This window comes from Tauraco erythrolophus, chromosome 6 (genome assembly GCF_009769465.1).
Source record: "Tauraco erythrolophus isolate bTauEry1 chromosome 6, bTauEry1.pri, whole genome shotgun sequence".
NCBI lineage: Eukaryota > Metazoa > Chordata > Aves > Musophagiformes > Musophagidae > Tauraco > Tauraco erythrolophus.
The window spans coordinates 31,411,697-31,435,178 of NC_141470.1; the positions used below are offsets into that span (position 1 = coordinate 31,411,697).

Below are 23,482 nucleotides of genomic sequence, written 5' to 3' on the forward strand. Positions count from 1 at the left end.
CCACAGAGATTCCCATGTCTTTGAAGTAGGATGCTACTGCATCTCATTACTATCTTTACTCCTGTCTCTCACAAAAAAAAAAAAAGAAAAAAAAATCATCAATGTCAAGCAGTTATGCTTGTCCGCTAAGACAATACAAAAACAGTGTACTTCAGAGAAGGCCCTGAAGTTCCTTGATTTGACGGCAGTGGAACATCCATGGCCTTTCCTCAATCGCTTTCTTGGCCTAAAAGGCTCTTTGCAATCAAAGAATGAGGCTATAAAAATTATTTGGTCTATGGTTGGCATACCAAGCCTCAAAGTAGTGGTGAAAGAGATGCCCAGTAAAATCAGTACATTTAATTTGTTTGAAAAGTGCTGGATTCATTTATAAGCTGCTCAGTTTTGATACTGGGCTGTCTTTACCTCCTGTTAACAGTTTAAGGAAACCCCTGCTGCTTTGATCCTGAGCAGTAAGTTAGGCAAAAGTGAACACAAAGCTCCTCGCTAGATTAGTCTCATTGGTTAAGACAGCTCTTCGCTAAATTAGTGCCGTTACGGGAGAGAGGATCACAAACGCAAGTAGTACATTTCACTGAACTTAATCGGTAAAGTTTTCCACCCCAAGGGACACCTGCAGAGGAATCCTGACAAGTAGAAACAGTCTCCCCCTCTGCATTGGCTTTTCCGTGGTACCTTCTGCACGTTAGTAGAAAGCAGACTTTTACACGTGATATGCATTTTGTATCCTCAGCTTCTGCTAGAGAACTTTAGACTTTAAAATACTTTAAAATCCTGCTCCATTCTTTCCAGTTGAGTTTTTGGGAATTTGATATAGCCCGAGCCAATTAAACCAGTTCACAACAAAAACAAAACACTACCTAAGTGGATGCACTCAGACGGGCAGTGCCTTTGCATTTCTCTTCCTTTGCTATGCCATGAAGATATGGGACTGCAAAGTTCAGTCACTAAGATTCCAAATAAAATGAAGAATCCAACTCTGGTATCAAGATAGCCGTGGTTATGCTGGTATTTAACTAAAACAAAAGCCGACACCACTTACTTCTTCCCTGTACATAAAGACCGATATTTAAAAAGACCAAGATTGCAAAGCACGTGAGTGGAGCCACTGTTCTGGCTGTTTTGCTGCTACTGGCACACTTCTCGAGAAATAACTGCTTCCCTTCAAAGAAACAAAATACCTCAGGAGGTGCAGTATTTAGGGCAGTCTGTCACTGTATATATTGTGCCAGTTATAGCAATTTTTACATAAGGAATAAAAAAAAAGTTACAATCAACATTAAAAAAATTAATTTATTCCAGTTCCCCATAAAATATCTTCTGTTTTTATGAAGAAAGTCAAAATGTGCACTAGATATTCAGGTTACACTGTTAGGATTTGTGATATTCTGGTTTGCAAAATTTTATTAAAATCAGCTAAAAAAATTGGATACAACATAAAACCAGACATGTCTTAGACACTTAAAGGAATCAAGCTGAGTTTTTCAAATACAAGCACCTACTGTAACCTAAGTTCTCAACACCACTCGGGACTTCCCAAAGACTCTCAGACTATGTTTCTTAAAAAAACCCAACAAACAGGAAAAACAAACAACAAAAAAACCAAGGCAGACAAGAGGAGGAAATATTCTTATCTGCCAACGAATCAAAAACTTGCAAGAATCTTCCATTTGGGCCAAGTCTTCATTGACCAGCCTTACTTCTACAGAGTGCTACACAACCTGCAGTCTCTGTAGTAAGGCATTTCAGCCCCTCTCCATTTTTGCATTCCAAGTGGGAAAAGAAAGGGGAAAGACTGGAGTAAGAAATTGATGTTATTTGGAATAGTTCTGACATATAAAATTACTTCCCAATGTGGGAGGGGAAAAGCTTCATGAGTCAATCCTGCTGTCATCCTCAGCATGTCTTTCAATATGTCCTACAGCATCCTAGAGAAGAACCAGGGAAGTCAGTTGAAATTAAATAACAATCATAACAACAACAATAATAATATACAAAATCACAAAAAAAAACCACAAAAAATTTTGCAAAAGATTCTTGAAGCCTCAGTGAAAGTGCCATTTTGGACAACAATCGTTTTTGGCTTAAAGCTTCTAAAAAAAATCTCAACAATTTTTAAAAAATATATATTAAAAAAACCCATCAATGTCAAGCTATTAAATCACATACATAAAGTATCTCATGTACCACATGACTCAAGGCTAATAAAAAACAGCTTCTTTTCTGACTAGAAGGGTGTATCAAATAAACATATCACATCCAAAACCAGTGCTTAAAGAGAAATTAAGGATTCCACTTGTTTCTTAGTTCTCAAAGAAACCTCCTTCCATTGCGTATTTTGAAAAGCATTTAACAAGAAGGTAGTTTATATTGCCAAGGATGAAAACGTGGATTTTACCAATCAATCTACAGGTAACAACCCTCCTTCCATCCATGCCCCAAGGCTTTCCACATCACTTAATCTCACTGGCATCCAAGTCTTATGCCTTCTTCATTTTTTTCCCCATCTGCGCTAACATTTACTCAGAAATTTATGCATTATACTTATTTAAATATTGTTAGCAAAACCAATCCCATGTGAAAAAGAAACAGTATCAGCATCTACAACAATGAAGAGGGTAATGATGGATAAAAATTAAGGGGATAAAAATCTGTTTCAAGACTGATGGTTGTTCATTTTAAAAATAAATTTTTCCTACAAAAACTTAAAAATATCTTGAGTACAGTCACAAAATTTCTTCTAATATTTCAAGAATGTTACCATTTCCATGCAATATTTTAGGATCAAACTGCTTGAAATTGACCGCATCTCAAGTTATCATTACTTAGCTACACTCTTCATGTATCACAGGTTGAATTCAACCCTATTAGCCTTGTATGACTGTAACTGTATGCAGTTAAACTTGTCAAGACTAGAACAATGCAACTCCTTTAAAGAGAAATAGAATCAAGTCCCACAACTGGTGATATGAAGTACTTTATACTACCAAATACAACCACATTAGGTCAACCACATACCTGCTTGGAACCTTTCCTGGAAGTAAAGAAAGCATCACAGTTCTTCCAACGACATTTTAGGGTTTGAAAATTTGGGTTGGTGTGGTCAGTTAGCAAGTGTTGTTTCAGATGGTCCACAACTCCAAAGATCAGTGAGCATCCATGCCACTGGTAGAAGAGACATACCAGAATAAGGCAGGGAAAAAGAATTTTAGCTAATGCTTTTCTTCTTGCAAATTCACAATATTCTACCAAGACTCTTCACACGCATGCCACTTCCCGTAACTTTTTAATATTCTTACTCCATTTCCATTCTCAATGGTCTCTACTCCTTTAATTACAGCTTTACAAAGATTCTTCCTGCCTCTAGCCAAGCCTAGACCATAAGCAAGAATGGCAAGAGGAAAAGAAGAAATAAGCCTTTACAAGATTTAAGCTCATCTGAGACACTCATTGGAAATTTAATTAAATTTATTTAGCAGAGTAAATCAGCTTCTCTACGTCACTCAGCTAAAGTTTTTGGTTTTAAACAGTTACACGCCACTGTCTAAAAATTGCCAGAAAGAAAAATAATTGAAGATGCTACTACCAACTTGTCCCAAAGCATACACACATACTAAAGACCACGTAAAATGGAACTAGTGATATATACTTACATTTCAAATGTACATATACATTCTAAAAATACTATTGAACTATAATAAACTAAAGGTCAAGCTATTCAAGCCTGAGTAGTGACCACTCCCAGAAAATTAGTCTGAGAACTGTAACAAAGGAAGGCTAAAAACATTTTGCTTGTTACCCAGCAACGATAATTCTGCATCAGATTAAGCCTCACAGCTCTGACACTGCCATCATAGCATCCAGTGTAGATCTGTAAAAGAAACATTTACAGATAAGTAAGCTGGGAATAACAGAAAAAAAATCAAGTAAAATTCTGAAGGAGGTTTCAGGGTAGAGTATATCAGGTTTACAAGAACAAAACATCAACACACAAGGCTTCTAAATTTAATAAATGGGACCAACCTAATTCTTTTAAGATTTGTATTCATAGTTTACATGAATAAGAAATGTTTCCATAACTTGTATCATTGATAGTTGTCATGTGTAAAAGTTCAGAAAACTTTAAAATATAATGTTACTATCCACTGATGTGAAAAAAAAATATAGGTGTAAATGTCAAGTTGAATATTTTCCAGGACTTAACCAGTTATATATGTATCAAAAAGGGACACAGAGGAAGGGTGGGAAGAACATCAGAACCTCAGAAAGTGAAGAACAAAGCAGATCATGAAAAGGCATGCAAAATGGTATCTTAAAAAACCACTTTTGTTAGGCAAAGGCTTCACACAAAATTGTCCTTCAAAAAAAAAAAGGATGTCAGATGCTCATTATCTCATGAAGAACATTTATCGTTAAAAATGTCCTCACATAATACAGAAAACCCTGCAAGCTGAAAATTTAATTTGTTATTTTTGTTCAAGTCTTTTTGCCTCTTAGAAATTCATCACTAGCATGTAATAGCCAATTTGCTGTGTGTAAGAGCCTACATCTACTACTACGACTACTATAGAAAGTTATAATCTTTCACTTGTCACTAAGCTTCTCATCTGAACACTTCTTTGATTTAAGAATGTCCAAAACAGACTATTGCTGAAGGCCAGCTCAAGCCTCAGACTGTGAGCACAAAGCCTGAGTGCACTTAGCTCTCCATCTCACTCACACGAGAAGTGAAGCTTGGGCAGTACGCATGGCAATTAGGAGGAGATCAGTTCTGTTACACCCGATTTGTCTGTTATTACAGATCATTACTATAGCCCTTATTTTACAATCTGAAAGAAAGTTTGCAAACAAATTCCTACACATGCAGGCAAATAAGTGCCTTTAATGACTATTTTAAGCAAGTTATTTATCCAGAAGTGCTTCTTTAACCTATTTTTAGTGCAGATGCATGAGGAAATCTGAAAATCAATTGCATACCTTTGTTTAGGTTCTATCAAAGGTTACTAGAGGATTGACTGAGGGTGAAGTTTTTCTCTAGCATCTATGTGACTGTCTTGAGTAAAAGTCAAACAGGATTGCTGCTTGAAAAGAAGTCATATTGCACTATTTCTAGACTCTTCATTGCAATCATCATTGTAAACAGAACTATTGTTTTAAGACTACAATAAATTAGAAGGTAATTTTTCACCAGACAATAACATCACATAAATACAAAGCTGTTACAGCAACTTGTTTTTTTTGGCTGACATTTCTAAGTTCTTCTGTCTTAGTCAGCGGCAGGTTGATTTCATTATCTGAAAAACTTAAACTGTCTTGTATATGCATGTGGAAATTACAACGTTCTCTTTGAGACCAGTGAAAAGAAGGAAGTTACCATGCTCTTATGGATGGTCATACACATGATCATATCTGTGTGGCCTCCATAGACTTGCAAGCGGTCGTGCGACTTGAAAGAAACAGAAACAGACATTCAATAGCATGACAGTTGATAGCCATTTCTCACGGACATGCAAATGACAATGCTTCCAAGAGCAGTTTCCTGAGTAGCAACTAAACTCTCCTGGTGGTTTCCAAACTTCACAGTCACCGTGAAAGCCCACTTTTGCTTACATTACTTCTGTCTTTTTGTCCAACTAAGCACTTGGTCTTTCAAGCAGACAAAACTAACATTTCCCCACTTTTCTGAGGTGTCATTGTCTTAGGATAATTCAGGTTCTAAAAAACCAAAAACGGTGTAGGTAATATTATTTAAAATCCCTGTATTTTGGCTGCTGATATAACTATATACTCTGAGAGACATCAAAGAGAGGGATGGGCCAGAGATCATTAAGCACAAGGATGACTTCTATTTGACTTCAAAATCATTAATTAACACTTATTAGGTAAATTTCATTAGTAATCATCTATTTTCTTACCTGCAGTTCATAAACACGAACAAATTTATCCAGGCATGCTGTCACCATCACTTTCCCAAGAATGTTCACAACTGTTACTGCATGGTTATGGCCTTTATATATCCGTACCAGCTCTCCAGTCTACATGAAGAAAAAAGCAAAGGCAAAGAGGTGTGTTTTTGTTTTCTTTTAAAAACCAACAAATTAAAACAGTTTAGCTAACCTAGATACGGTAGCCAGCTTCAATGTTCACTACTCAAATAATGGAAACACCTTTTATTAGACTTACATTCCTGTGAAGGCACTTCCAGATTATGGTCAAATACTACTTATCCTTTTCTTTGCTCAAGTTAACGCAGAACCATTCCAGTACAACAGAAATGCATGCCACTGTGAAAAGCAAATACTTGTCTTTCCATCATTAGTTATATGTTCACACCTATCATGCCACTAGTACTGTGCCATTAGTACTAGTAGTAACTATGTAGCCACAAGGATCAGTGAGAAAATTTAGCTAAGTACCCTGAAATACAATTTTTTTTGTTGATTAAAATTTACCTCTGTTAAGTTTCTTAATCTATCTTATTGCATAGTTACACGAATGTTTCTGCTAGCACAGGGCAAAAATGGTGTAAAAGAGGAAGAGAGTGGCAGGCTAAAGAACATGCACTCATGACAGGATAATAGCTTTTGAACCAGCTAGTCTGAAATGCTGTTTGTGTTTCTTGCGTTTTTCCTGTAATAAAGAAACTCTTCCCTCACCAGAATCTCTCATATGGCTTTGCTCTGAATTCTTTCCATATTATCAGCATGTTTGTAGCAATATTTGCAAAAGCAAGATCCCCAGATGAAAAGACATTGCATATCACATTACACAAGTCAGCATGTGTATGTTTCCCAAGGTGTTTTATCCTTTGCATCTCTCCTTAGTTAGCTACAGGGCATAGTCACATTGACTAAATCATATGACTTCCTTTTCTGGAAGCTATTCTGTCCTACCAGTCTGTCAACAATTCTGGAAATACTGACTTTATAGCACAGAAATTCATTGCCATTATAGTAAAAGATATTCCAACTTTCTATATGAGACTCACATGAATGTTATGGGCATGGACAGACTGATCACTGGAGCCACTGAATACCAGATCATTCACAACCTTACAAAAAAAAAAAAAAAAAAAAAGACTAGTATTATTTTTGTAACAAATATAGACTTGGGCAAGCAAAACACTAAGATGCTCTTCAGTTTAAAGTTGCACTGTAATATTTCCTACATTTGACAGTCTTAAAATCAACAGAGTATGGAAAAAAAAAAGCATGCACTGAGTTCTTTACATAACAGCTAGAAAATGTACTATGCTATCCTAATGACTTTTAACTCTTCACAAGCGACATTAGAAGCTGTTAGTTACAGCCCACCAGGCTAACTCATCCTACCTATGGACTATTCTCAGGGGGAGCTCAGCAGCACATAAGGGACCAAGCAAACTGAACGCAGAATGCTGCTCTGCACATGCACAGTAAAGCCCATTGTTTCCTGGAAATACTAGATGTGCTGTGCACTTATTTTCCGGTCACATAAGACAGATGGTGCTCCTGACAAGTACTAATCTAGAAAGGAAGGTCAACAGATCCATCATGGATCAAGAAGGGACCACAGTATGCTGCCACACAAGCAGGACTAGGACAGTCCACAGGGCAAAAAAAGGCTCTGCCACTGCACCATAATATCTAAAGTGACAAATACAATTTATGGAAGTTAGATGCTAGATGTATCATCTGTTAGATGACAGAGGTCACAGCAAAGCAGTCAGAGAAGCATATGTTCCAGCATGTAATCTCAGAAACTTTTAACTATGTGATGGTGATTCTTCTATAAAAAAGAAGAATTCTTCTCTAGAGATACATTTTTTCCAGTTTCCTCTGAGCTTTGTTCAATCAGAGCACGTGAAAACTAGCTTCATCTTTCTCCAACTTTCCTTCCGTTGGAAAACTCACATTTCAAGATTCCTTGAATCTTCTAACAACATGAAGTAAACATGCTTCCTACATACACACCCCTGACAGTTTTTCTGGGAACATGAGATATGGCATCCAGCCAGAGACAATTTTCCTACCAAATTATTCAGTTTTTCCCATTTAAAAAAAAAATCGAGAAATCCTTTATTTCCTACCATAATCTTCTCACTATTAGATGATGAAGAAAAAGAAAAAAACACACCGTTTTAAGCGTTCTTCGTCAAGAATGTTTTTTTTCAGAGACACTTGCCTTCATGCAGAGTATAGTCTTGCTGTGACCTTCCAGGGTTCTGAGAAGCAGCCCGTTCCGCGCATCTCGCACGCTGATGGTGCAGTCATAGGAGCCCACTACCAACAACTTGCGTGCTCCTTCCTGAGCTGTGGCTAGACAGCTCACTGCTCTAGGGCCATGGCATTCAAAGGTATCAACGCGCTTGCTGTTCTGTTGCGGGAGGAGAAAATGGTATTTAAGAATTAAAACTTTGCTGTGACACTGACTAGACCACTGAGTCCTTTTTGTGTTGTACTTGTTATGGCATCTGATTTCAGTTTAGTAACATACCATTTCAGCAGTGATAAGAGTTTCATCTTAACATCTAAGTTTCCAAATCAAAGAAATGACTCCTTATGTTGAGCTTCGATTTTCTGTCTTTTAAAAAAATATTTCATTATTTAGCAAAGGTCCAGTAATCCTCCTTCTGAGTTAGGACAATGAGAGGAAATAGTGTTTTGAGAAAAATGCAAACCAGAATAAATTTTTAAGGATAAATTTGAGAAATTAGTCTAGAATTCATGAAAAGAATAATCAGAAAAATAATTTATTTAAATAATGATCTTTATTCACTTTTAAATATAATGGAAACTGCTGATTAAGCCTCTTTGCCAGAAAACTATGTGAATGAATCTCTTCTGTAACTACAAATGGAGCAGGCAAAACCAACAACACATTAAAATCTCTCACAGTACTTTGATGTGCAAGAAAAGACGATTCATAAATAATCAACCGTGTCAGAAAACTCTCATGACACATGACTGGTAGGCCAGGTGGAACCTCAAGGAAAAATATGACACCAACATAGCAGTTAAGAGAAAGGTAACTGGAGGGAAGGGGAAATTGAACAGCTTTGTGCACTGACAAAATAATGGACCAAAAGGGGCCAACAGTGACCATGTATACCAAAACATTTTAATTACAAATACACTCACTACTCAAGAGAAAAGATGGAAAGAAACACAAAGTGAAGAGAAACAGCATTGCAACAGGCTTTTGGGTGCCAAAATTTAAACAAACTCACCTTTATGTTGAAAGTAACGACGCTGCCATTTGCAAGGCCTGCATAAAGGATTCGCCATCTACTGTGTAAACAGAGCACTCGATCTTCTAATTTAAACTGTTCCATGCACTCTCTGGTCTGGCAATAGAAAAAATTATTTCGAGCTTTTCATTAACTGAAACAATTCAGGGAAAAAAGCCTGAAGTGAATGACAATTTTCACCTACAAACTGAATTTTTTTAACCAAGAGAGCTGGAGAAAAACATCTGAAAGTCTGGTGTCACATGGCAGTTTGATCCTGGTTTTAATCAGCCCACTCTGATCTTTGAGACTTGACCGTACTTCAGCAACCAGTTATAATCCTAAAAGCTTTATTCTAGTCACAGCTTCTAACATGTATATAGAAGTTTAGTCTCTAGACTATATATATGAAAAAACACCGTCACATGCTTGAGTTTGAGGAATCCCCGTGAAGTCCCCCAAAGGGAAGTGCCGTGAATCATCAGCTTGAGCGAAAAACCTCTGGCAGTTTGCCCCTTGAAGCAGATATTTGCTTTCTAGTCCATCAAGCCACAGGTTAGACAAGCCTTCCTATCATTTATCCTTAAGGTCCAACTTCAGGAAGTCCCAGTCTGCTCTTCCACCTGTCCTCAGAATAACAGATACCCATTCTCTCTATAGCTGCTCTATAAGCAATGAAGCTAGTGCCTGCCATAAGCAATGAAGCTAGAAATACAGCAAGACTAATACAATATTCATGGCCAGACAACCATCCTGCACTTTGGTGTTCCCAACATTTGGGATCCCATCATGCTGTTCTGGTGAAAACTCTGCTGACAAGCTAGCCAAAACATTAGGGTAGTAAATCACTTCATGGTCTGCTGTTTGTATTTCGTTTCTTTTTTCCTCCTGCTCCACTCTAATGAGGGATAAAGTGGGGCTCGTGTCCAGCTCATATGGGTTTAAAAGGCTTTTTTCATCTACATTTGTAAAGAAACACTCACATAAAAAAGCAGTACATGTTAATCAACACAGTTTGAGTACCTTGATATTGTAACAGTTTATAGTGTGGTCACTTGAGCCAGTGTAGAGTGCAGCATTCTTCCCATTTGTCTGAGTGACCAGGAGGCAGTTCACTTTTGAAGTATGTCCTTCAAAGACAGCCACACACTTCCTGCTCTAAAAAGGAAAGCACAAGGTCTGTCAACATAAAGGCCCATAACACCTCTCAGGATCCATGCCTGATAGAGTAGGGTAGGACAGCTAACAAAAGCAGGACACATGCAGCAATCTATCTCCCCTTATCCCTCTCACAGGGAGAAGGGGTTGAGGAAGGGGAGAAGAGAGGTTTGAAGAAAAGAGAAGAGTGAAAAAAAGGAAGCACCTGAAAAGCTGCTTCCTTAACTACACAGTAAGGCTTTACAAAACCGGAATTGCAACCTTGTCACTCCAATTAATGTAACATCATTCCCACAACCTTACTTACAACCAGATTGTAGGCACAAACAGTTTTGTCTGCTGAGCAGGTATACAACAAATTCCCAAAAATCTGAATAGCATTCACTGCAGCCACGTGTCCCTCAAAGCTTCCCTCTGTAGGTTCTTCATCCTCATCTGGCTCTGAAGACACTTCTGTAGGACAGAGACACATGTACTTTGATTATGTGAACACACTCAAGCAAACACACTACTGTTGTTTGCATTACCAAACAGCAGAACTATTTTGTGGGCTCAGTACCTTAAAGTCAGATTTCATTGTGGGTCCCAGCTGGAGCCTGTAAGTGGCAGAAGGCAATATAAAATGCCAGAAAGACCTTTACATTATGTTAAGTCCAGAAAGATCTTTAAAATAGCAAAAGGATTGTACTATTGTTTGTCTTACAGCTCTATGGAGGCTATGGAGCAGAAGTGTTCATGTAGGAGGGGGCGTGGGGATGTGGAAGGCACAAAGCATTCAATGAGAGATGACATAAGTGAGTATGCATCACTTCCCACTGCAGTTTTTAGTGCACGTTTTTATCTCCAGGGCAAGATTTCCCTCTGGAAGCGGTGTGATTGCAATTTAACTCTAAGTCCTGCAAGATACCATACACAAAGTATCGGAAGAAAAGCTTAAAAGATATACCTGATGAGTTCTTTGATCCTCTTAGTGATGATACACAAGTTTGCGTCTCAGCCACACTGTAACACAGAAATAAAGAGCAGCAAGATTGGACTTTGCATGTTCATTTTCAGAGAATCATAGAATGGTTCAGGTTGGAAGCAACCTCAAAGATCATCTAGTTCCAATCCCCTGCCATAGGCAGGGACACCCTCCACTACACCAGGTTGCTTAATGTCTCATCCAACCTGGCCTTGAACACTTCCAGGGATGGGGCATTCACAACTTCTCTGGGCAACCTGTTCCAGTGCCTCACCACCCTCAGAGGGAAGAATTTCTTCCCTATATTTAATCTAAATCTACCCTCTTTCAGTTTAAATCCATTACCCCTTGTCCTATCACTATAGACCCTTGTAAAAAGTCCCTCTTCAGCTTTCCTATAGGCCCCCTTCACATACTGTAAGGCTGCAATAAGATCACCCCGGAGCCTTCTCTTCTCCAGGCTGAACAGCCCCAACTCTCTCAGCCTGTCTTCATAGCAGAGGTGCTCCAGCCCTCGGATCATCTTCGTGGCCCTCCTCTGGACTCACTCCAGCAGCTCCATGTCCTTCTTGTGTTGAGGACGCCAGAGCTGAACGCAATACTGCAGGTAGGGTCTTCATGAGAGCAGAGTAGAGGGGCAGAATCACATCCCTCAACCTGCTGGCCCACACTTCTTTTGATGCAGCCCAGGATACAGTTGGCGTTCTGGGCTGCCAGGGCACATTGCTGGCTCATGTCGAGCTTCTCATCCACCAGCACTCCCAAGTCCTTTTCCTCCATGCTGCTCTCAATTCATTCTCTGCCCAGCCTTTACTTGTACTTGGGATTGCACTGACCCATGTGCAGGACTTTGCACTTGGCCTTGTTGAACTTCATGAGGTTCTCACAGGCCCACCTCTCAAATAGTACACCAGAATACAAGACTCTGTACTAGAAAATAGGCTGTGACAGATAAGCTCAAAAACAAACTTTCTGTAGAGGACAGCTTTGTTCTTGTATTAGAGAAATTAGTAGGTAACAAGACACGTTCATTTGTTGGACTTAAAAACCAAATTCAATTTTCATTTTCCCTCTTATTTCACTCCTGAATGAAATTAAAATTACTGATGTTGTTAATACTTTGTGAATAGGAAAAAAAAAAAGAAAACGAGAGGCCTCTTATGCATGTTATATAAGGCTCTTACTTTTGAGAGATCTACCATAATCTCACCTTCTTTTCTGATCATCCCTATAGTTTGTGCCAATGTCACTGGTAGAGCTCACTTCATCATAACCAGAGCAAGATGCGTCTAGGACTGCTTGATCCACAAAGCTCCGTGAATCTCTCTTTGATGGACTGTCTGGTTTCTCATCTCCTGACTCTGATGAACCAACGTCAACCACCTCACATTGGGGTGCTGGAACTTCCACTAGTTCCAGAGAACCATCACTGTCATTCTCATCTTTGTTTCTTGCTGTTTGAGCAGTAGCTCCATTCTCCTGTCTTGGAGGAGTGGATGTAGTAACTTTTTCTTCTTTAGGAACCTTTCCACCTTTGACTTTCCGGACAGGCTTAGAGTCAATTATATCCTGTTCTGTATCACTGTTCTCTGGCACGTGGGCTGCCCTCAGAGTTTTTTTCTTCCTTAACTTTCTCCTCCTCCTGTTCCCTTTTTCTGCTGGTATTACAGTGGTTGCCATTTGTTGATCAGATGGTTCTGCTGACAATTTGGGGGGTTTATCCATTGGCATTTCTAGAAGGACTGAATGCTTTGGAACAGAAGTGCTACATTGATCCAGTAAAAAGCTTTCAGTCACTGTATCATTTGCTTCTCTCTTGCTGAAAGCAGACAGTGAATGAGAAGAAGGGTTCTCAGGAAGTCCAGTCTTTTCCCAGTCCGCAGCAGGCTTGTGAACATCTTGATTAGTGCATTGGAAACAAGCTGCCATCTCTGATAGGGATATGGTTGCAGAGATAACTGGATACACTGAAGTTTTCTGGTTGGTCTCTTCTGAAGAAAACAGACTAGTGTTATATTCAATCTGTTCAGCAACAAATATTTATGCGAAATTGCTTCCCCTGCATTTTTCTGTTTATACTTAACTGTGCATGTAAAGTACATAGTCCTATATGTCAAAAGCTATGTATGCATGCTATTTTAGTCAGCTATCCAGCCTTCAAAATACAGCCAGGGAATAAAATGTTTATCTGTGTACCCAGAAGCAAAGGAATGGGGCACATCATTCAAGTTGCTGGCTGACTATATGCTTTTTAAGTTCTGATAACCTTTGGTGAATTCTACATCGTCAGCTTAAGATGCTACCACCCTTCACTGTGTGCTCCCTTACCAGCTGTCACCACTGCTGCACAACTGGTATTAACCGATGCATGCCTAATACCTCTCAGCTGCTCAGTGACACAGTTTGAAGATCTTGTGCTTAATCCATCTGCGTTAGTTATTTCTACCAAGTTACTTGGACCTAACTCAAAGAAGATGAGTTATGCACAACCTACTCTGCAGCATCGTATCTTCTACCCTGGGAATGGCAGAACTGTAAGCTATCAGGGTAAGTTCATCTGTGGTGGAACAAGCGATGGGCCAAACAATCTCCCTGTCATTTTACTTTGACGCTAATATGAACAAATGAATCTAACCTCTCAACTGAGACAGGCTAAGAGCACAGGCAGCATCTCACGGCTGTGTTTCCCACACCCTAAAGTTCCCCAGTTGCATTTGAAATGTCCTGAGGTTATTGCAAGTTCACTGCATTTATTGGGTGGGATCCCTCAATGTGAATGGGAATCTGGAAGTATTTGAAACACCTCCCTGCTTCAGTCTCTTTGAAACCAGCAAATTAAACCTACAGCAATGCTTAGACAAAGCTTTTGGACTGTTTAACACACCACAGTACAAATTTGATGCTTTAGAATTACGCATCCAACTAGAGACAGCTTCAATGTGAACATCTCATCTCACACCTTCCTCAGATGGCAAGTTCAAAGGTAAAACTAGAACTTGCTGACGGTGTAGGGTATATCATATTTACAGTAAATCAATGGAAAGCTCTTTTTCCCCTGACCCATAACGTCATACACAGCTGCAACCTGTTAGAAAACCCTCTATACAGAAGAAATGAACACAGACAAGGTTTAAACAGTTACTGTGTTGAATTATACTGGGAAGAAGGCACATAATCCCTTACATTCTGAATATACCTCTAAAGTCATGCATCCCTCGTTTTCCACAGGAATGGGGAGGGAAGGAACTTGGTCACTCAAAACCAAAACAAACAGGAAAGTAAGAGTAACCGGCAACTTAAACTGAAATTTCTAAAACCAAAAGTAATTAATTCTCAGCACTTGGTGTACTGCAGGTGTTAGAAAAGGAAGTAGGAAATCACCATAGTAGTGCAAGAAAACATAATCACTGAGTTCTGCAGGTGGGAAAGATTGCTGGTAGTTAAGGGAAATCAAATGCTTCAGTTCCTTCAAAGCAAGGCTGAGTTGACCTCTTAAGGAAGCTGACAAGCCAGATGTTCAACCTCTAGAAAGCATATAGTCTGCCTCCAGAGAGAATTCCTCTTCTCCAAATTACAGAATTTACCTGATGGTAAATGCTTATTTCCCCCTCAAATTACCAAATTCATTTGATGGCAGACAGTCATTTTAAATGTAGCACATTTAGAAGCTGATCAATACCAAAACTGCATTAATTTGACAACATCGAAAGAAGATTCTTGCTTTTAATATGTCAAAAATAAGTTTGTAGGAAACTGACAAATATGCTAATGTGATGAAGACATTTTAAAAGTAATCAAGTAATAAATACAGTTATACATTGAAGGTTCATCTTTATGAGAAAACCTAAAAAACTTCTTCAGCTTCTGTTGTGCCTGCACAGACATCAATAAAGTCTGAAGATCCTGCAAGAAAGACACTATATGCCACTGCAGCTAGTGATCACTAAAACTTTATTCTGAATTTTCCAGCTCTAACATTAAAGAAAAATGATACCTCTTTTCATTGATGTTTAAACATAAGAGAATGGCATATGCCAATAAAAATGGGAAAGAGAAGGAGAGGTAGTGGCTTCCTACAAGCTAAGTCTTAAAAATGTAAACAAACAGAAAAGCTGATTCTTCAACTCTCTCTCCTGTCTTTAGCATACACCCCTAGAGCTTCATAATCCTTGTCAAATCCTCCAAAAAGAGACAAAGCAAAATTCACAATACTACATTAATGTAGTGTAACACTGGGGAACTAAAAAAAAAGCACAAAGAGCACCATTTATATAGAATTCTGCATTTGAATCAGACTGCAAAAAGGTAAAAAAGCCTTCAAATACTTGTATTTACAGAAGCCTAAGCTTCAATTCAGCAAACACTTAACTTGTGCTTGAGAAAAGATTATGCTTGTAAAAGTAGAGTAGCATGGCTTTTTCCAACAATATTTTCCACCTCAGTTGAAGGAAAAAGAAATTGTGTTTGCTATATTTATCTTTAACAAGGATCTTACTTGTGAATCTTTATCTCAAATTATCCACATTAAGGGTTTGGGTAAGCGACAGAGTTAAGACAAACAAATAACTGTCATTAGAGTCACCCTGCTTGACTTCTCAGGCTCTTGGGAAAGTAAGGGATGACTGAGCTTTTAATCTTCAGTTTGTACCTTCAGTCACAGTAGCAAGTTGCAGTGGAAAGTACAAATAGCATTTAAGCCTTTGACCACAGACTATGGTACATGAGTTTTAGGGGTTTCAAGCTGTCTGAACAAAGAGTTAGCGATTTCAGCTATAGCCATTAAGATCTCATTTTTCTGAAGCAGGAGCTCTCACAGTAGTACTTCAGTTAATTCAGCGGTTTCTTCTTCAGACAAAAGTGAAGACACACCTTCATTTTGGTAGCCCTCCTCCACTCCTCACTTCACATCAGTGAACAGTGTCTAATATCCTTCTTACAGTAAATTGTTTACTGAAATCACAAATAAGATCGCATGAACTTTGAATGAGGTTCTAAAACATAACCAGCAGCTCCAGACCAGCAGGATTTGGAGACATGGAGAGGACAAGATGAATTGTTATTTTTAATATCACAAATTTTACTCTTTGTGCTTATCCAGCAGGGCCCAAGAAGAACACAGAATACTCTTAATATAGTTGGTCATGATATTTTAAAAAAGTTCTTCAGGCATGTATTTTTCCTTTGCAGGTAGATTTTCAGCTACCAACGCCCGTTAAATGATGCAGAGTAGAAGACAAACATTATAGGGGAGGTTTTAAGGTTTGGGGTATATTTTTTTTATTAAATTATTCTGAGAGGATGTAACCTGCAAATTCATGTTTGTTCTACTTTTAAAGTAAAACTAAAAACCTATAGGTGCATATGACTACAATTTGCATGTGCTTAACAATTTCAGAAACATGGAATTCACTTGGATGTGTTGTGAAGGAGGTCTCGGTTTCTAAGACTATTAAGTTGAGAAAGTCCTGCACAAGTTAATGGGAGTTTACCCCTGCACAACAGGCTGCAGGTTTGAGATCCAACCTACATTCTTCTGGGGAAAAAAAATAAAAAATCCTTATTTTCTTAAAGTTAGTTCTCTTAAAACAAAGAGAAGCCACACATACCATCCTTCTGCTCCACCTCTTCTGCTCGCGAAGCACGTGGAGAGCTTTGGAGTACAGAATTCACATTTTCTTCTGAGCCTTTTGGACACAGAGGTTCTCGCTTAACTTGTACTGAGGAGTCAGGACAAATGGTAGGTGTGATGCCAGAAGACTGGAATGGTGATGGCATGTTGACAGGAACAGAAGCTCCCAATGGAGGTACGGAAGAAGATAAAGTGTCCAAAAGGGGCAGGAAGGAGCCTGCAGGAATTAAGTCAGCTGCCATATGAGATTTGCTATTTCTTCTCTCACTTAAGATACTGGAGGAAAGTTGCTCTGGCAGTTCGGAAGGTTCATACGTTTCTAATGGCAAAAGAGGAGAGAAAAAAAAAAAGCAAAACCATTCACATTTTACAATAAAATTTAATGGTTCCAAGAGCTCATTTGTTGTGGACATGTAGACAAGGAAGAGAAAAATTTGTAAAAAAGCCACTAGATGGCACTAGCAAAGATGACACATCACACTTGAACAATAAAGACTTCAACATTGAAAGCCTACAATTTTATTGCATATTTTAAATGAATGCATCCAAGTTAAATGCAATTTTTTCAAGATGTTGAGTTCAAATAATACGAGTCAGCATTCCACTGTTGTAGCTTTATGGTATCTCATACCTTGTAGCCCCTGCAAAATTTGGATTCTCTGATTTCTCAGTGTACCCATTTCCATGGTTATCTGTAAAACAGTTGCGGTTTCAATCAGTTCTACTTAAGGCAGTTTTTCAGGTTGCTAACTTCTAGTTCAGAAAGTCTCAAAAGCTCACTGTTACCTGTTGTTTTAATACAAGGAACCGTTGAACCTCAACATACGCAGCCTGCATTGCAGCCCTGGCCTGCAAGAGACTGCTGTCTACACTATGCAAGGACTTGCTTAACTCTTCTTCCCTCAGTGAAATAGCCAACAACTGGTCTACCTGAGAACGTTCTGAAAAAGAAACAAAACATAGAATTTGATTGTACTTGACAATACATTAAAATACATTACACATGATATCTCAATAAACACTACCACCTCAGAACATAAAAATCACATAAATTAGGTCAAGCATCAAGAGTCATATAAGAAGCTGAAAACAACTATCTATGCACAGGAATAGTCACATCTACATGAAAGAGGAGCAAAGTCGAGTATTCCGCTTTACAGGATCTCAATCTTGACTCTAGTAACTTTATTTCCATCATAGATTTGCCAGCACTCATTTAGTTTAGTTGAACAAAGTCATTCTCTTCTATAAAGATCTTTTGTTGATGTAAACATGTACATAAAGTACAAGTACACACTTTCCATTAACACAATCAAAAAGGCAAAGGCAAATTTAGACTAAACAACATTTACATGATTCATGTAAATGAATCATGATTCATTTCATGATTCATGAATCATCATGATTCTTAGCCTTAGAGGCTAAGGAAAGGCAGCTTAAGAGAAAAAGAACTCAATGATAAAAAATCATTTACTATCCAGGACAATTTTGAGCCATGAGACTCAAATTTGAGTTTGCAATCTCTTGAGAAAGAGTCTCTGAGCACTGTGCTCAGTAAAGGGTCCTCCTATACTCCTTTCTAAAGTCCTCTGGCATTACAGAGATTCTTAAAGTGAATTAAGTTTCAGTTTGAGCACTACTTAGTTTCATTCAAGTTATAGTTTCCTTTAGTAGATTTACTACAACAATGATTATGCTGAAGTAAAGTAATGGGAGAGATTTTACCAAGTCGAATGCGTTATTGGTCTCCATAATAGACATTAGTCATTGAGGACAGAGGCTGATAAAAAGCCCCATCTTTTCAAGTAATGAACTATTAGTTCCCAAAGAGATCCATATTAATTGTCCTGCATTCCAAACAACTCTTAATATAAATAAATCATTTTAAAAAGAGGAATGGAACATTTGAAAGCTATCTTCTGGACCCCAAAGCTCCCAGATGGTGTTGCAATAATTTAAGTCCCAAAGAAAACATTTTCCTGAAAACACAGATGGTTAATTCTAATATGCAGTGATGTGGATGTGTTAGGCATCTTTGAGAAAAATCTGTCTAATGCCAGAGTAAGAGTTTTCTTTGGTCAGGCGCAGGAAGGAGTGAGGCATTCCACATTCATTTTCATTAAGGACAAGGAAGAAGAAGTCAAAAAATAAAAAGTATTGCTGGAGATGTCAAAACCAGAACACAGCCCCCAAGCTATGCAGAGTACAAGTTTTCTGGTAAGACCACCAAGAAGCAGAAAGGGAAAGCTGCGGGCTGAATTACATGGGAGTGATGAGTACTTCTTTCAGAACTTGCACCCAAAGAGGCAACACACCTCTCTTCCCTCAGCAGGGAAAAGCAAAGGCCCCATCTGTGCAACTGGGAACACGAACTGCAGGCAGAAAGCAGGCACGAAGTCTTCTCTTTGAAATAGCTTGTGATAAATTAAGATAGGACTCTTCGGAGAAGAATGTCGTGGAGACCTGAGAGCAGTCCACCCCATGACCTCCCAGAAGGGCCCCAGATGCACCAAAGTAACATTAAGGAACTACCATTTCAGCCAAGTCAAAATACTACTAGGCATTTATAACCTCTATATCAGACACATATGTACGATACTCACTCACCTTTTTTACCTTTGATTTTTCTTCTCTTGTTCTTTCTTTCTAGACTAGGGATTTCAGGAGAAGATCCCTCCTGCAAGTAAAATAATTTATTAACTAAAGTTACAAGAGCAATTCTGACTAAATCAAACATCCATTGTCTTCAAGCAGTACTTGTACCCATAGAGAAGAATATACAAATAATTTTGCACATTCTTCTATAACTTGCCCTTCCCTCTGTCCTTAAAAGAGGGAAGGCAATAAAGTGAGAGGCATGTTTTCATTTCATTCCTACTAATTAAAAAAGATTAAGCAGAAGTCCTGCACTAGGAAGGCAGAAATGAAAAAGATTCTTAAAGAAAATTAAGTCAAACAAGCAAATTAGTTTGAGCCTATCAATGTGCAAGACAATCAAATGGAGAAAGTCCTCCTTGCAGCGATCATTCCAAGGCTGAATGACCATTGACAGGGAAAAAAACATTTTTAGCACACCGAAGTTGGACAAAATTGTACACTTACTCCAGTTGCTCTTCGTTTCTTTCCAATTCCTTGGCTGTCATTCTGCTCAGTACCAGATGTGCAGCTACTGTCTGTAGCTGCATCTATGTTATTAGACACTGCAAGAAGTGAAGCATTATTTGAAGACGGACGATTTTCTTCTGAGATTTCTATCACATTTTGTTTTTCAAGAAGAGGTGTTCTCTTCTCTGAGCTCTCCTGCTCTTGTTTTGTGAGGCCTGTGATCTCAGAGCTGGCCTGTAAGCTGTGTCTCCTTCCACTAGTCTCAGTTCTTTCAGACATAAATGGTGACAAAGGAAGAGAAGATGTCTCCCGTTTCAAGTCAACCTCAATGTCAGCGCTTGCCTCATACCCAGATGTTATGTGATGTGAGTGGCTGGCTGCAATTATTTGCCTTTGCTCACTTTCTTTTGTTTTGGCTTGTTCACTGAAGAAGCTATAAGCAGAAGGATTTCTGTCTGCAATGACACTGCTTTCAGAAAAGCTACGTTTTCTGGCTGAGCCAGGCACTGCTAAGGAAATCCCTTCCCACTGGAATCCTTCCAGAGTAGACAGATCAGATTCTTCACCAAGTTCTAGACCCTCTTGCTCATTTTGAACAAGTGGCACCATTTCTATGCCAAACCTTTAACAAGATAAAAAGAAAAATAAATACATATGTAACTAAATCTAGAAAAAAGTCTTCCCCACTCCCCAAACGCATGTTATTGCTGTCAGAGATCTGGCAACTCATCACACTGGTATTGTGCGCTTTCTGTCTCATCTGGCAATGGAATATCTTTTGTGTATCACAAAATTAGATTTAGTGGCTAAGAACTGACAGCATGATTTCCAAGACAGAAATCATGTTATTATAATTATTCCAAATCAAATCTGGAATAAGCAAATATGACATCTTTTCAAGACGCTTCAAAAAACTTCAGGTTTAATAAAAGTTTCAAAGGCAAAGTATTTTATAATTGCTTCCTCTAAACACAAAACCAAACAATGTATCAGATTAAAAGACTAACAAATCGAAGAGGGAGCATTTATTCTGCCTGAAACAATGCAAGCATTTCTTGTAATCCTGAATAAATGAAGAAATAAGCAACTGTAACAACACTCCCCCCTCCTCCTTCCCCCCCCAACAGGCACGGTTAGATCTGAAAGCTACCAACCTTGGTAAACCTTTGCCAAGTTCCTGCTTCTTCTTGGTTACCTGCTGGATGACTTGATCCCAGTTTACATTTCGCCTGGAAGCACTAAGAATCTGCCTGAGGGTGGGTTTAAGCCCTGACTCCTTCTCAGTCTCACTTCTCCGATGACCACTCACATTCCGAATGCGCCGTGCATTATTGAGATTGGGCTCTGGAAGATGTGTCCCGACTTTGCTCTTCAGACTAATATGTCGTGTCAGGTCTCTTTGCAGAGAGGCAGGGAGGCCAAGTTTGCTTAAATCAGGAAGAAGGAGGCCTAATGGCTGGCTTCCTCCTTTTTGCAGCTCATGATCCGAAGGATTTTCAAAGCCTTCCATTTCAAAGTGATCATGTGATTTGACAGGCTCTTCATTCCTTTCTCCATCCTGTGAGGAGGTTTTCAAATCCATATGCAAATGGTCCTGGCTGCCTGATGGAGAAAACATAGATTTCATCTGAAATGTAGAATCTTTTAGATCAGCAGAAGCAATACTTGAAGCAGCTGGCTTTTCATCATCTTCCTTTTCTGAGGTGACAGGTTTACCTTCTGGAGCATCACAGGGTAAACAAGAACAAACAGAAGAATCCAACTTTTCAACTCTTGCTTCTGACTTCTCACTTGCTGTTAAATCATCATCACTCACATCTTCTAATGAATCTAATCTGAACTCATTCTTTGGTGATGCTTTCCTAGTTTCTTCCTTATTCTGGTCACTTATATCCTTGTAAGATCTCAAAGGAGCATTTTTCAAGGAATGGTTGGACTGCACATCTTTGGGGTTTTGATCTGCTTCACTTAAGCTATTAACAGGCTCTCCAAGATTGCTACAAAGCACATCTTTGTTGTCTTCTAAGTTACCAGCACACACACCATGCAGCTTTGATAAATAAGAGGAGACACTGTTTATTCCGAAGTTCGGTGCATTCAAAGGATTCTGCTCTTCCCCACTAGTTGTGGATAACAGAAGCTTGATGTTTTTTAAGAGACTGTTTGTGTCTTGCTTTGCAGAAGATAACTTCACATCTGTAACATTCAGAAGAGGAGATTTCAGTGATGGCATCCTATTACTTCTGACATCACCTTTGTCAGGCTTTTCACCATTGGAACAGTCTTTCATTAACTTGCAAGAATCAAGGGGATCCGAGTTTAAATTAGGAGAAGATGCTTGCTGTTTTTTAAGTTTTGAAAGGCTAACATTGGCTTCACAAGTTTTTCCTTTTGTTGATGAATCAGTAAGAGGCATACATACAGAATCTATTTTATCTGGAGTTTTAGAAACATTATCTTCAGACCATGGTTGCTGCTCTGCAGTTTTCTGTGATGGGTAGGGAGTCCAGCGATACATTTTATCTCTGGAGGGACTGCCACTTTTTCCACTGGCTCTTGAAGTTTTGCTTTCTAGTTGCTTCAACTTACCAAAATCCAGTGCTCCCTCTAAAGGAAGTTTATCACTAGTAAAATCAAGCAAGTCACTCCTATGTTTTCTGTCTCTGTATGGCAGAACATCAATGTCTTTTTCCTGCCGTTGCCATGCATATCTTTCCTTATTATATTTAATTGGCTCTAATGAATATGTGTCTCCCAGGCTTCCAAAATTCCAGCCCTTTGCACCATGAGAACTAGATTTCCAGTTTCCTCCGTAACTCTTGGAATTCAAGCTAGAAAAATGACCTGTTCCTTCTGAGTGCCGAGTAGAATTTCTCTCCCTGGCACTGTGATGCCAATTTGATGTTCCTCCTCCCCGTCCGCTTGAATGCCAAACATTGCCAGAATTCCCATTGTTATGCCGATTTGAGGAGCCTCCTGAAACATTTTGGTGCCATCCAGAACGTTCCCTAGGGCCACCTGAATGTCTGTTTATATTAAGATTCCTCTGAGTGTGCGAAAATTTGCCTTGTCTAGGAATAATATCCTCTTCCCACTGCCAGTCCCTTTGTGATTCGTTACGATGATGCCACGATGACTGATCATAAGCTTCTCTTTCTTTATAAGTAGCTCTTTCTTCTCGTCTTCTCTGTGATCTCCTATCATCACATTCTAATTCTTTGTTTGCACAGCTCGGTTCAGCTTGCCTACAAAACAATTGAGAAAAACCTAAATTCTGATGCCATTCTACTGAAATCAAAGAGCACGCGTTTTATTTGCACTGGGAAGAAAACTTTTTCTTTTTTTTTTTAATAAAAAGAAACAGAGTTAACTAACTTAGCTGCTTTACTGTTCAGGCTTCTGTAGTGTTTGACTTTCT

At 38.8% G+C, this 23,482-nt stretch overlaps 1 protein-coding gene across 2 annotated transcripts in view; it reads right to left on the reverse strand.

Moving 5' to 3' along the window:
- Nucleotides 1–910: 910 nt before the first annotated feature.
- ZNF106 (zinc finger protein 106) overlaps nt 911–23,482 on the reverse strand; it is a 43,542-nt gene continuing 20,970 nt past the window's right edge. The window contains exons 5-22 of one of the 2 annotated variants that reach the window (XM_086612777.1): nt 21,219–23,309; nt 20,062–20,686; nt 19,567–19,636; nt 17,746–17,900; nt 17,591–17,651; nt 16,937–17,278; nt 12,541–13,318; nt 11,313–11,368; nt 10,674–10,819; nt 10,232–10,366; nt 9,209–9,325; nt 8,164–8,355; nt 6,989–7,051; nt 5,916–6,035; nt 5,375–5,446; nt 3,800–3,871; nt 3,019–3,165; nt 911–1,928 (exon numbers count right to left, since the gene is read on the reverse strand). In XM_086612777.1, the coding sequence (XP_086468903.1) occupies nt 1,872–1,928; nt 3,019–3,165; nt 3,800–3,871; nt 5,375–5,446; nt 5,916–6,035; nt 6,989–7,051; nt 8,164–8,355; nt 9,209–9,325; nt 10,232–10,366; nt 10,674–10,819; nt 11,313–11,368; nt 12,541–13,318; nt 16,937–17,278; nt 17,591–17,651; nt 17,746–17,900; nt 19,567–19,636; nt 20,062–20,686; nt 21,219–23,309 (5,299 nt within the window). In that variant the 3' untranslated portion in view covers nt 911–1,871. Of the gene's footprint in view, nt 1,929–3,018; nt 3,166–3,799; nt 3,872–5,374; nt 5,447–5,915; nt 6,036–6,988; nt 7,052–8,163; nt 8,356–9,208; nt 9,326–10,231; nt 10,367–10,673; nt 10,820–11,312; nt 11,369–12,540; nt 13,322–16,936; nt 17,279–17,590; nt 17,652–17,745; nt 17,901–19,566; nt 19,637–20,061; nt 20,687–21,218; nt 23,310–23,482 lie in introns of both variants that reach the window. The other variant, XM_086612775.1, reaches the window with a different exon arrangement.